The following is a 15359-nucleotide window of genomic DNA, read 5'->3' on the forward strand; positions in this document are numbered from 1 at the left end:
AATTCCTTTAACAGGAAAAAAACTAAGACTAAACTAAAACCCCAACACAAGCTTACAAATGGAGTGTAAAAATAACAAAGGCAGAGTAAATAGCCCCCTGCACTCTCTATAAACCAAATGAACAGAAAGGCAAGGACCAAGGAAATTCATCTCATATGTTGAAAAAGGTTCTCCTGAGCTTGCACACCATCTCAAGAGGCTGTCAGAGTTGCTGTCTTAGAACCATAGAATTGCTAAGGTTGGAAAAGACCTTCAAGATCCTCGAGTCCAACTGTTAATGTAGCACGTCCACAGTCACCGCCATGCAGCTGTTTCCTCTTGTCCTGTCACTTGTTACCTGGGAGAATGAGTGGTGTTACTGCCTTAAAGGATTTGATAGAATAACAGGCTCTTCTGAGACTTCTTTTGTAGTATCACTAGCTCATTTGGTATTCCTTTGAGAAAGCTTAATTCTCTTATCCATTTTCAGATTCCTTTGTCAGTAATACGCATAAACATAACCAAGGATCTCATGCAGATCTAGAAAACACCACATTTTTGAACTTTTAAGACAAACTGTTTTAAGACTTCATTTTCAGATACTTTCTCCCTTTTTTTTTGTTTTTGGGTTTTTTTGGTTAGGTTTTTTGTTTTATTTTGGTTTTGATTTTCATAGAGATTTGATATGTAGTTATTATATGAATGGTTACTCTTTTCTTAAGATAATCACTGGTAAAAACTCTATAAAGAAATAAAAATATTTATAAGCATGTATGACCACGATAAAAGCCCCTCCTAGAGTAAGACAGATTTCAAAAATGGTTGGTACCCAGAAATAGCAATTCCTATTTGTAAACATGTTTTACATTATTCAAGATAATGAAGAAATGATTCTTCCACCAGGTTAACGAAAAATTGATTCTATTTCTTTTCTTTGCTCACCATTTCCTTCAGTAAAGCAAAGATTTCCTCATACATTCTGTGTTCAATGTTTCTGATAATTAATTAAACAATCGTGCATACATGAAATATGTAAAAATACATATTCTTCTTAAATTTAATTGGTAATTGAACAAGTTCCTACTATGGATGTTTAGCCTCCATGACAGAGAAAGAGAAAGAGGAAGAGAGGAAGAGAGGAAGAGAGGAAGAGAGGAAGAAAGAAAGAAAGAAAGAAAGAAAGGAAGAAAGGAAGAAAGGAAGAAAGGAAGAAAGGAAGAAAGGAAGAAAGAAAGAAAGAAAGAAAGAAAGAAAGAAAGAAAGAAAGGAAAGAAAGAAAAGAAAGAAAGAAAGAAAGAAAGAAAGGAAAGAAAGAAAGAAAGAAAGAAAGAAAGAAAGAAAAAGAAAGAAAAGAAAGAAAAAAAAGAAAAAAGAAAAAAGAAAAAAGAAAAAAGAAAAAAGAAAAAAGAAAAAAGAAAAAAAGAAAAAAGAAAAAAAGAAAAAAGAAAAAAAGAAAAAGAGAAAAAGAAAAAGAAAAAGAAAAAGAAAAAGAAAAAGAAAAAGAAAAAGAAAAAGAAAAAGAAAAGAAAAAGAAAAAGAAAAAGAAAAACTGACTAAGGGAGTTTTTACCAAAACTTAATTGCACGTGTTATTTTAAACTTCCCATTTATTATTTCAGGTTTATTTCAAAAAATAACTATGTTTTGATAACAACACATCATTCATATAACTGCAATTATTTTAGCTAACTGTACAGAAATTAACAGTTGAATAGTTACATTGGTTAAGCTGTAATTGACATGATTTACAGAATTAGATCTTTAAAATTACAGAAAACCAATACTTCATATTTGAAGATGAACACATCCTATCTAAAAAAAATAAATTTATGCTATCTAAACCTAAAATTAATTTTCACATGATGAAGATAAATAACTAGTTTTTCATAAACTCAACAAGCGTGCATTTCAAATCATGGTGGGGGGAAAAATAAAAGTATTCTATATTGTGATTGTTACCCTTTTCAAAGATAATTTGGAAGCAGTTTTAACTGACAGTTTTTGGAGACTATTAATATTCTTTTATTTAAAATATCTCTATGACATTATATTTTATTTCTGTCAAATAAACTGAACTATATGGCAGGGAAGTTATGTGATTCAACAACATAATATCTGTATGTGTGGATGCACATGCATATCTTCATGTAAATATAAAAACAGAATATAAAACTGCTGTGAATTTGAATAGAGATATTTTAAATACAGCTAAAGACCAAAAATTAAAGCTGACCTTAAAAATTAGTTAGAAATACTTCTACATTTGAAGCTTTTACCTTCAGACATGCAAGGCGATAGCAAGGGTGATAAACCTAAATGCAAGAGTAGACAATAATGTGATTTCCTTCCTTCCTTCCTTCTTTCCTTCCTTTGTAAAATCAGAAAATTCTGTACACTTCAAAATATTTGTCTAAAATGCTGTACTGTGTGTTACTAATAGAAACAGTTAAAGATACTGAAGCAGACGCTCAGGTTCTTTACCAGCTGGGGATGAAAATAGATTTGAACGATCTCCATAGATGCTGTTATTCCCTGTTTGAACCTTGCTGTTATCTGAATTTGAATCTTCAAAGCTGAATATCTCTGAATTAATTATAGGCAGTATTTTTATGGCTAATAAGTACCTAACGAATTTAAGTATGTTAAAGATGGAGAAGGTTTTTCATCTATAATATAATTTGTAATATTTTATTTAAACTTCTGTTGTTATCTCTACTTGTCTGTATCCTATGGATTCTTTATAGACACTCTTATGTTTCTGAACAAGACTTAGTTGTTTGTGTGCACTTTTCTCCACTAAATATTACAGCTTAACAAAGCAATTAATGTTCATAAACATTAATCATGTTCATAAATATAAATCATGTCTGGATGGCTGGGTCCCGAGAGTCATGGTGAATGGTGCTACATCCAGTTGTTGGCCATCACTAGTTAGGTTCCTTAAGGTTCGCTACTGGGGCCAGTTCTATTTGTATTTTTATTAATGATTTAGAAGAGTGCATTGAGAGCACCCTCAGTAATTTTGCAGATGACAGTGAGTTGGGCAGGAATGCTGATCAGCTGGATAGTACAAAGGATCTGCAGAGAGATTGGGACAGGCTGGATCAATGGGCTGAGGACAACTGTATGAGATAAGGCAAAGTGACAGGTCCTGCACTTTGGTCACAACAGCCCCATGCAGTGCTATAAGATGGGGAAAGAGCGGCTCAAAAGCGGCCCAGGAGGAAAGGATCTTGAGGTTGTGGTCAACAGCCCAGGTGACTAAGAAGGGCAATGGCATTCTGGCCCGTATCATCAATAGTGTGGCCAACAAGACCAGGGCATGATTGTTCCCCTGCACTCAGCACAGGTGAGGCAACATCTCAAATCCTGTGTCCAGTTTTGGGCCCCTCACTGCAAGAAAGACTTTGAGGTGCTGGAGGGTTTCCAGAGAAGGGCAACAGAGCTGGTGTAGGGTCTAGAGAGTGAGTCACATGAGTGGCAGAGTGATCTGGGACTGTTTGGTCTAAAGAAGAGGAGGCTCAAGAGAGATCTTATTGCTCTCTAAAACTACCCAAAAGGAGGCTATAGCCAGGTGGGGGTCAGCCTTTTCTCTCAGGCAGCCAGTGACAGGACAAGAGGAAATGGCCTCAAGCTGTGTCAGGGGAAGTTCAGGTTGGACATGAGGAAGAATTTCTTCACTGAAAGGTAGTTAAGCATTGGAATGGAGAGCCCAGAGAAGTGGTGGAGTCACCATCCCTGGAAGCGTTCAAGAAACAACTGGATGTGGGACTTAATGCCATAATTTAGTTGTGTGGTGGTCCTTGTTAAAATATTGGACTTCACGATCTTGGAGATCTTTTCCAACCCAAATTATTCTATGATTCTATGATTCGAAATTATATAGATCTTCACAAGGACCTTGCTACTGAACTCCAGTTTCACTGACCTGTGCTGATATTATGTTGGGCAGCTACTGGAGACACTGTAATTGCTGTTTTCAGGCAGGGAAGGAAAAGAATACATGAAGGAAGTGTTCTCTTGACAGGAACAATATTTCAGCTATTCTTGAAACTTTAAAAGCAGAATTTTTGACAGAAACTACTTATTACTTACTATTGTACCAAGTGTGTGTAATAAATACATAATTTATGGGAGCTGGCCTTGAATATATACATTAACTCTTAGTGCACCTTATCCAGCTATATTCACTGTCCATATACCATAAGTAAGAAGCAACCCTGTGATGTGACATCCCTCTCTTCATTGCAGGGGTGGTGGCTGGGATTGGCCTGCAGACCCCATCCTCTACCATCATCGCCCATCCCCTTCCCATTCCTCAGGTGTGGCTCTGGGAAACGGTTCTGACCAGAAGCAAATGTAGCCTGAGCCCAAGTGGAGCGGAGTGGTCAAAAGTGGCGGCACTGGTGTGAGAAGCAGCTGTGGGGAACAAAACAGTGGCAAAACCAACCCTAGGGGAGCTGAGCCCAGTGCAACAGAGTGGCAGCGCAGTGCAACATGAACGATTTAGCTTTCAGGGGTTTGTCCATCATTTTTTTCCATTGTCTTGGACTTGGGAATTGGGAAGCTCCTGCCAACTTTTCTTTGCGAAAAGGCACATGGTGGTGAGCACAGGAATGGCTGCCATCTTATCTCTGGGTGGGGAAAGCCACATGGCTCCAACTACGGGGAGTGTCACCATCTTGGCTTTGTCCTGGTGGCCATGCAGAACTAGGTCGAGGTGATGAGCACCTTTTGCGTGTAAAGCACCTTTTTATTTGTTATTAGTATTGCTGCTATTACTGTGCATTTCTTATTCCACAGCTCTTTGCTTTTGGTAAATTGTTATCTCAACCCATAGTCTCTGCCTTTGTCCCTCTCTTGCCAAAGGGGGTGGTGGGAAGTGGGGTGGTTTATTTGTAGGTCTAATTTCTGACTGGTAGCAAACCACCACAGTAGTTTAAAGCAGATTAGAACATGCTCTTACCTACCTTTGGATTAAATAAAAATCCATGCAAAAAAAAAGCATGAATACAGGTTGAGATGATAAACATATATTAAAGTATGTCTCAGTAGCTAAATTCAGCATTTATCTATACTTGCTGGAAAGCACAACATCAGATAATTAAGGTTTTCTTTATATAAACCAAGGAGATTAATTATGGTATTTTAAATGTCATTATGGAATAATTGACAAATCTGTTTCCATTTTCATGGCTACTCTTACACATTTATCAGAAAATATTAATCTAAATATAACTAAACATTCTCCTTCAGGAGCTTAACTTCTAGGTTATTGTGATTTCCTTTTAAAGAGAACTGTCATCATCAGAAAAACCATGTTGAATATGCTATTGGACAAACAATATGATATGAAATGTCTCACACATTATATAAGCAGCTCATAGAATAATGCTTTTATAAACACATTATTTATTAAAAATCTCCTTCAGCGCACACAAGCCAGAGAGCAATCCTCCTCCCTCTACCCAAGACAAAAACTGAAACAAACCAAAAAAAAAAAAAAAAAAAAAAAGTATGGCAGATAGTAAACCTTTCCAGTTGCTGATAAAACAATTTCCTCATTTTCCTTGCATCACTGGACTAACTGCATCATGAATTTCTTTTCTAGCCACTCATTTGCTTTACACTTTGTTTTTGACTCTTTCTATTGCATATTAGTAGGAAGACCACTTTTATATCCAGATCCAGATAGAGAGAAACACTGTAAAGGGCTGAAAAAATCAGTGTAATCAGTATTAAAGATGCAGAAAGAAGCCTTGTTTCATATTTGGTCAATTAAAATGCAGTATAATTAAATATAGTACCTTATAACACATGCATAGAGCCCGCTGTCTTGTACCACTGTTGGTCGGAACCAAATGGAGTCTTCTTCTTTGCTCATTCTGGTTCCATCAAAAGCTATAGGTTCCTCAAAATCTCCGGGTCCAGAGCTTTTGTACCACATCAAACTAAGTCCAGCACTTTGGGCTAGGGAGTAATTAGCTCTAATATATCCATAAAAGAGTGCACATTTTATACGAACAGGTTCTCCCACTAGAACTTGATATTTCTTGTAATCCACAGACCAGTCAGTGCATCCATCAGCTACAAGAGAAGAGAAAATGACAAGAGATTGTCAAAGGCTTTGGAAAGCACTACTCACACAGCAGTCTTTATTGTGGGAAAGTATTGCCTTTGAAAAAAGTCCATTGAGGGACTAGCAGTGTGCTTTTTATCCCTGAAAATTTAACTGCATTTTCATTATGTTTATGTCATGTACTTGTCTATAGTGGACAGAGCTATTAGGACACACATTGCTAAATGTTGATAATTTCTGAGCTAACTGAGCAATTGCTCTTTTGTCTTTTGTGGAACTCCAGCATGACCAGTTATAAAATACTGAAGTGAAATTAGTGCAACACAGAGGGCATGTGGTTCACAGGGTGTCACTATCTAATTTGAATCAATCAAGTATCTTCAAGGTTACCAGGTAAATGAAAGTCTCAGAAGATATTAGGACAAGGAGCTGTAGTCTGAACCACAAAGTATGAAAGTATGGGATAGATTTGAAGGAGAAGACACTGTCTTTACAATAAGACCAGATGTGAAAAAAGATACTTCCAGGAAAATTGCTATCAGTAATTTTAATGGGTTATTCAAGGACATTTTTAACAGATCTTAGTTGGAACTCCTGACCTTCCAGAACTACATTACAAATTATGGTTAATAATGTTTTCATTTTTTTCCTGTTGAATAGCATCAGTCCCTACCAATACTGTCCCACAATAACTGTTCATCAGAAAGCAATGCTAGATTTATTTGACATTCTGAACCCCAGTAACAAAACTAAACCCCAAGGCCAAAAAAACACCAACCTCAAACCATTTTCCCCTGTTTTTTTAATTAAGAATACCAAAACAGAAGGAAAAGAGCAGTTTTCTACAATGCCTTCCTTAAAAAAAGCTTATAATTTTTTTCTTAAGGAATTTCAACCATAAAAATTCACCACTAGGTTCATGCACTTAAAAACTCAGTGTCCAGTCTCAGCTAGTTAACTAGGCCCCAATCCAGTCAGTAGAAAGCAATCAATACATCCAAAGGACAAATAATTTCATCTTAAAATTAGTATCTGTCTCAAATAAATATTTTGTCTTTGAATTTGATACTTTATTAACTTTAAAAGAGCTCAGATAGATAACTAGCTTAGAAAATCAACTTTTGCAAAGCTCAAGTTTCATCCGAGAATTGGTTGAATACTGACTTTAACAGAGAATTCAAACTGCTGTGCAAGATAAAGCAGTATTAGCATTTTAAACCTAGACAATATTTGATCTGTTACTTGGGAGAAAAACATACTAGATAGTGATTTTTTGAGATTTTCCTATATTTGGATAATGCCACAGTACTTATTATACATAGCAAAATAAGAAAGACTCAGACATCTTCACACATCCCTGTGTATGCAATAACCTAAGTTGATCCAACATAGAAAGATGGAGCAAAAAAAAATAATAAAAACTTTAGAGTGAATTTGCATTGTGAACAGGATTCACACAAACAAATATTTCATATATCTTTGGACTGTCTCCTCCTGCATTTACTTTTACAACCAGGAAGGGAAAATAATATGTCCCTGTTCCAATTTTCCTACTCAACAGTTCCTAAAAATTAGTAACCATTACAAGGCCCTAATAAGACTTAGTTTTACTCTTGCATAAATTGAAGTGAATGGAAACAAAGCTACACTATTAGTTTCCCCTTAGGACTAAAGAAACTAACTTTCATTTATTTCAGAATTCAATTACATCTTTTATCATTTCATTTTTACCTTTCTGAAAGAGCATTTTCTCTCTCTCATCTGAGTTTATTACTCTCTGCTTCTAAGTCCCAATGCAAAAAATGAATTAACAGCCACATCTAAGCAGTGTTAATTTCATTATATAAGTTACCAGGTAATATCTTCTTCATCATATTTTATCATCAAATTGTAATCTTGCTTTTCACTGCTTAATTTAGCTAGTACACTTCGATTTACATTATTAGTCTGTTAGTTATGTCTTCTCTCTCAGGATATTCAGTTCTAATCGTTCCCAATTCCTTTCACTTGCAGAATCTGTGAGAATATATTGCTGAATAACACAAACTCTGTTTCAAGCCCTTTGACTGGATGAAGGATTAACTATGCAGGGTAGATACCACTGACTTTGTTTCAGTATTATTTTTTTCATGAGGGACCTGGTGGTCCTGATGGATGGAAAGTTAAACATGAGTCATCAGTGCCCTGGCAGCCAAGGGGGCCAACCATGTCATGAGGGGCATCAGGCACAGCATCACTAGCTGGGCGAGGGAGGGGATTGTCCTGCTCTGCTCTGCACCAGGGCAGCCTCACCTTGAGTCCTGGAGGCAGTTTTTGGCACCACAATATAAAAAAGCAATTAAGCTGTTAGAGCATGTCCAAAGGAGGGCCATGAGGATGGTGACGGGACTGGATGGGAAGCTGTATGAGGTCACTTGTCTTGCTTAGCCTGGGAAGAGGATCCCAAGTCGAGACCCCACTGAGGTGTTCAACGTCCTCATGAAGGGAAGCAGAAGGGCAGGTCCTGATTTCTTCACTCTCGTGACCAGTGACAGGACTTGAGGAAATGGCATGGATCTGTGTCAGCAGAGATTTAGGCTGGATCTCAGGATACTATTTTTTAGCCGGTGGTTGGGCACTGGAACAGGCTCACCAGGGCAGTGGTCACAGCACCAGCCTGGCAGAGTTCACAAAGTGTTTGGACAGTGCTCTCAGGCACATGATGTGACTCTTGGGGTGTCCTGTGCAGGGCCAGGAGTTGGACTTGATTTGATGGCTGCCTTCTAACTCAGCCTATTCCATGATTCTAGAAAAGCCTGCTAAGGATCACATGATCCAGCTATCCACTAAACTGTTTGTTCATTTTTTGGCACAAATCACATCAAAATGTTCCACCAGATATCTTAAGAGAATATCTACTTGTCCGGGTTTCAGCTGGGTTAGAGTTAATTTCTTCTCAGAAGCTGTTACAGTGCTGTATTTTGGATTCAGAATGAGAATGGTGTTGATAATACACTGATGTTTTGGTTTTTGTTAAATTGTTTTTATCCTAAATCAAGGACTCTTTATTATCATTATTGTAATTTACCATCATTACTGTACTTTATTTTAAATTATTAAACTGTTCTTATCTCAACATACAAGTTTTACTTTGATTCTCCTTCCCATTCCACTGGGGTGAGGGGGGGCAAGAGGGAGGGATTGAGCAAGTGGCTGCATGTTGCTTAATTTTTGGCTGGGCTTAAACACACGACACTACTCAAACTATTATGAATATTTTCATGCTCCGCATTTATATTATATCTTTTATCTAGTGGTGCTTGTCAAGGGTCAATACTGGGTCCAGTCCTGTTTAACATCTTCAGTAATGTCTGGATGATGGAGCAGAGTGTACCTTCAGCAAGCTCGATGATGACACAAAACTGAAAGGAGTGACTGATACATCAGATGTGCTATCTTGTGGGTCCTCAAGAGGCTGGAAAAATGAGCTGACAGGAACATAATGAAGTTCAACAGGAAACCAAGGGGATGGACATGAAACAGCTGGTCTGCATTGGTCAAAGTATTGCCTGTAGGTTGAGGGAGTTGGTTGCCCTTTCTATTCAGCACTAGTGAGCCCACACCTGGAGTGCTGTGTCCAGCTCTGGGCTCCTGAATATAAGAAGTATGTGCAGACTGCAGTGTCCAGCAAAGGTCCACACAGCTGATTAAGGGACTGGAGCACCTGTGCAAAGAGCACAGGCTGAGAGCTGAGACTGTTCAGCCTGGAGAAGGCTCAGGAGGGATCTTGGAAATGAATACAAATATCTGAAGGGAAGGTGCAAAGAGCCAGGCTCTTTCCACTGGTTCCCAGTAACAGGACGAGAGGCAGTGGGCACATACTGAAACATGGCAGGCTCTTTCTGAACACCAGGAAACAATTTTTTTTTGCTGTAAGGGTTACTGAAAATTCCCACAGGTGTCCTAGAGAGGTTGTGGATTCTCCATCCTTGGAGATATTTAGAAGCCAGAGACACATAGTGCTGAAAAAACATTTCTAGGTGGCCCTGCCTGAGCAGCAGGGGTTTGGACCATATGACCTTCAGAGGTCTCTTCCAACCTAAACTGTTCTGTAATTCTGTGTTTTATTACAGTTACACTCAGTGATAATCTTAAGAAAACATATGTCCTCTTCTAAAAGTGGTCTTTGAATGAAGTGAACATGAGAGTGTTTCTCTTCCTGCTTAGAAAAATATTGTATCAGTTAAATTGCCACCACTGACATTCAAGTCACTTAGAACTGTATTAACCTTATGACAGCTGGAAGGCTTAATACCTTAAAAATCTTCTAGGAAAATCCCCACACTACTGCTTAGCCAATGTGCTAATCTATGTGAAGGTGCTAATTCAATTTTTTCAGATGTAATAGAAGTTCATCATTCCCATTATAAGACACAGACATCCTCCTGTGATATTTTCTGATAACTGATATTTCAGGGGATAACTGTTGATCTCAGCATAAAATGCTCCCAATTCCATCGTAACTGAGGAATATAAACAGAAGCTTAAAACCACATAATGAAAAGAAAAACAGACTTTCATATCCTTAAAAATTATACTACTGTGAACACTCAGATGATGATAGCACACATGCACCGTAGCAAACACTTTCTATGTACACTCTGCATGTGGTGTGTAGAGTACACGTGCATTTTTCAGTCTAGAAAAACTTGAATGCATCAAAAACTAAGAAACATTTAAAAAGACCCAAACGTTTATTCAGAGAATTCTTTTCATTTTTATATTGACATTGCTACCTTAAAAATGTTACATCTTTACACGTTAAATGTGTGTTAGTCTTTGTAAATAGGGACAGAAAACAAAAGCTTAATGTTCATTCAGATTTTTAATATCAAAAAGATTACTTATATTCAGTTTCATATTGTAACTGTGTCCATTTCTACTTTGACTGGATTTTTTTTTCTTTTTTTTGTGCATAAGTAGGGCACTGACCACAGAAATTATCTAATGTTTCCTTTCTTAATTATGGCTGCTACTGACACAAAATCAACACCTACAATTATGGGGGTTCAAAACAACTATGGGGAAAAAAATAACAATACTTTTTGATGTTTTTATTTATATCATCGCACCATCAAGCAGTCAATCATCTTGTATTTTATAAAATGGAAAATACTTGAATAATTCAACAGCTTTGAAATTTCAGAACTGCCTTCAAAAGAATGGTTGTAGTCCCTGATCTCTATTTTAATATGCTGCTAGTTATTGCTACACATAATAGCACAATAGAGGGCCCAGGATAAATATCATTCACTCTGTTATTTCCTTGAGTGATTTCAGGGTATGAAACAAACCACACTGCATCACTGTCCTAATAATGAGATCATTCTTCTCAATGAACAAGCATCTTGCAGGCTGCACCTGCTGGATAGGACCCAACATAGAATATTTAACATTACTAAGAAGGTCTTCCCCTTAATTTTTTGGTACCATATGTATCATTTTCAAGGTAAAATTCAGTGCTGAAAAGGACAAAATATAAAGCTAATAACTCCTGGGTCTGCTCCTACAGCCTAGTCTCATTCAAAAGCTTCAGTTCAAAATACAGGTTTCAAGGTTAGAAAAGGTCTTCAAGTTTTCAATACATTGGTTAAAATCTGATTTCCAGACATCTAAACAAATTAGGTCTGACAGTTGAAAACAGTTCTAAAACATTTGCAACAGAAATAGCAAGTTATTCTAAATTTATTTCACTTAATAGTACTTAATAAAATAAAAATTAGCAGATTTATTTTTTCCTGCTTATCCATGTTTGTAATTCTGTTCTTAATTTAATTTTATATAAAGAGGATTATGCAATGTCACCGTGTCTTCTATTTTTCAGCTACTTCAGGGATTTTTAATAAGGCATTTGCAAACCTGACAAAGTGATATCATAAGTCACAAAAAAATTCTGAAAAGTGGGTATGTAAAGGAGAAAGCACCAGCTCTTGTTCCTAAAGCTGGAAAATTGTCAAGAAGGGCCCTAGGGGATGCAGAAATAAGATGGCAGTATGTACGGAGAGTAAATACGATGGGTAGAGAAAGCAAACAAAGGATATTGCATACGTGCAGTAAGATTTTTGGGTAGGGTGGAGAATAGGAGGCATAACAGGTCAAGAAAACAGGCTTTCCTTAACTGGCTGCTCATGAAACAGCATTTCAAAAGTTCATTGAGCAATGCATAAGACTCAAAGTGACCTTTAAAACAAGTTTCTCAACAATATTTTACCGTCGAAATCACAGTCTGTTCTGGATTACCCCTCTTTACCCTGCTTGTTACTTTCTGCTTTTTGCTTAGACTAGCTAGCATTACAATAAAAAAATGAAACTGAAGTTTTTATACTTTATAGCACACTCATTACAGTGCCTGAGCCAATTAACTCTATGCAACATAACACATGGTATTCCAGTGTGGGTTCTCATTATGAAGACATGCAAAGATTGTCTATTTTTGTTTTGCATATGCTTTTATTTGATTAAAAAATAAGCTCTGACAGGAATAAAGAAGCAGAGCTTAAAAACACAACACATTATGGGAATGACAGAAAACATGGTCAGTTCTATTCTTAAACTGCTTAGATTTTGTTTTTTCAAAGTACTACCAGTATAAAATTGGAAAAATGAAAAAAAAATGAATAATTATTAGTACGAATATTATCAAATGATCACATCAGGTATTTATACACAATTAAATTTCCTTATGCACTGACTTCTGTTACAGCTTTGCATATTGCTATGCTGCACTTCTGTTACATATAGCATTTTCATTTTGAAAAGGCATTTTTCATTCTCTTGAAAACTCATGTAAAAATTACATTTGAGGCTAAAAACATATATTTTGTTCTCAGTCTAAAACTGCGTAGTGGCTGTCATGAGAGGGTGCCAGTAATGGAAAGAGATGTTGAATGTCATTTCAGGGAAACAGAAAAATTATTTTGGATATTGTCATCTATTAAAGAAGTTAGTTCCTAAAATTTGCACTTCTCCCAAATCCAGTTAAGGTTTAAAAGTGGTAGATTTGGTCATTGAGGAATCTTGGCAAATGCACTGGCCCATAAGAAGAGGAAAAATGAAAAAAGAAATGTATGTCTTGCCATAAATTAATTAAAAATGCTGTGTTTCTTGGCTTCAGAATACTGCATTAACATGAAACAGAGTATATATGCCTATGCATTTGGCTACTTAGAGGCATAATAAGCATGAAAATACCCTTATGTCAATCTGGTAGGAAGTTTTTTATGTCATTCTCTCTTTTATCTTATCCAAGACAAATTAAATAGATTTTTTTTCTGAATTATTAATAATCCTTTAATTACCACAGTTATGTTCTAGAAAAAATTAAACCAAGAAAGCTATTTTAAGAAAAAAAAAATAGAATAAATATACTGTTCAAGACAGACAAATGCAGGAGCAAATGCTGCACTTCCTAAGTTCCTACTGATGCCATGATGATTTTTTGCCTTTTCTTTTATACCCCTGTGATACCTTTTACAACTTCTGTATTCTTAGTGCTTTTTGCCTACATTCTTGGACTTGTTTGTTCAGCTAGGAGACTAAACATTTTAGAAGCTTTGTAGTTAGAGATCAGTGTGCCCCAGACCCCAAGGTCCTCTCCAGAACATATTCTGTAAACCAAGATAGAACCATCCAGGGGAAGGTTCCTTGGGGAGGGGGGCTCACTTGAGCCTCTCATTGGGGAATCTTTGATAGATATGCTAATTAGTAAAACATACAATGTTATACCAGATCTTTTGGGGGTGTGCATTGCAGTGGGCATTGAGGTGCATTTGACGTAGACGTAGTGCACCTAAGGATCCTCAAAATAAATACCAAGGTAAAATCCCTTTTTCCCTTCTAACCATGTTTGACTCTTGATTTTAAGACCAAGAAAAGGCATTACTACTCTAAATCAGGAGTTTTCCCCTGTTGCTTATTCAGTCCCTTTTGCTTCTTCCAAATTCTCCTATTCTGTTTCACCATGTCATATAAATTAGGAAGCTTCATAAACACACACTTTAAAGGTATCCTGGCTGGACTGACTGATAAGCTTCTGCTGGATTGACCCCAGGCCAGCAGCCAAGCATCCCACAGCTTCTCAATCACTAAGCCACATATGCAACAGAACAGGGGAAAGAATAGGAAAAGCAAAAGCGAGAAAATTCATTGGTCAAGATAAAAGTAGTTTAATAACTGAAGAGAAAAAAACCCATGAGTGATGTATAAGCACACCCTCATTATCTCCCACAACCCACAAGCAGACCAATGCCCAGCTGGTCTCTGAACAATGGCTACTTCAATCGCCAAAACCTCCCAACTTTTATTTCTGATCATGATGTTATTTGGTGTGGAATATCCCTTTGGCCAGTTTTCCCAGCAGAGTCCCCTCTCAATCTCTTTCCCCCACCCCTAAGGAGTAGAATGGGAAAAAGAGAAGTCTTGATGTGGTGCAAGCACTGCTCAGCAGTAGTCAAAACATTGGTGTGTTACCAATACATTTTTAGTACAAATCCAAAACAGAGCACCATAAAGGCTGCTGTGAATAAACATAACTCCATCTCGGCCAGACCTGGTACACAGGTCCCTAATCTTCTGTGTGCTTCTGTCTGCTACTTTCTTTCAATTATTCATTTTCAGCTCAGGGACTGTACGTACATTTACACTTACAGCATAGGGATGGCAGCATAATTTAATCAACAGCCACAAAACACAATAGTTTGCTTACTAGATTAATTTCCAAAGCCTGATATTAAACTGCATTAATTTCTGTGCCCATCTGAAATGAGCTGGTTCTTCTTCATTATATTTACTATACAACTTTATTTGAGGGCAGTTCTACCTCCTCTTTCACAGAATGACAGAATAGTCTGAGCTGGAAGGGACCCACAAGGATCATCAAGACCAGCTCTTAAGTAAATGGCCCATATTGGGATCAAACCCACAACTTTGGTGTTATTAGCACCAAATCCTTTGTATTCTTTTTTTGGCTATACCAGTATATCTGTGGTTCTTTTTGAACCTTAAGAGTGCAAGTTTCTTTCCTCCTTGCTCCCCAAACATATTGTGATTTATTTTGAAAGACAACTTCCACCCAGTGTCACTATCACACAATTTCTATATAATGTGTAACTTTTTACATAATCTTTCATATATATTACATATATACGTTTAGAATCTCAACATAAGTATGTGAGGAGGTCAAGTCTGGTACATGCCGGTCTTAAACCTCCCTCTGGAATGACTAAACAAAGTAACTGAAACAAAATTGTAACTAAGCCTGAAGA

The 15359-nt window shown here is 36.9% G+C and overlaps 1 protein-coding gene across 3 annotated transcripts in view; it reads right to left on the reverse strand.

Moving 5' to 3' along the window:
* IL1RAPL1 (interleukin 1 receptor accessory protein like 1) overlaps window positions 1-15359 on the reverse strand; it is a 696566-nt gene that overhangs the window by 317523 nt on the left and 363684 nt on the right. For all 3 annotated transcript variants that reach the window (XM_042035783.1, XM_042035787.1, XM_042035797.1), the window contains exon 3: window positions 5786-6065. In XM_042035783.1, coding sequence (XP_041891717.1) covers window positions 5786-6065 — 280 coding nt within the window. The remainder of the gene's footprint in view (window positions 1-5785; window positions 6066-15359) is intronic.

Source organism: Corvus kubaryi, unplaced genomic scaffold (genome assembly GCF_017639235.1).
Source record: "Corvus kubaryi isolate FWS band 111438036 unplaced genomic scaffold, C.kubaryi_AGA036_p1.0 133, whole genome shotgun sequence".
In the NCBI taxonomy this organism is placed as follows: domain Eukaryota; kingdom Metazoa; phylum Chordata; class Aves; order Passeriformes; family Corvidae; genus Corvus; species Corvus kubaryi.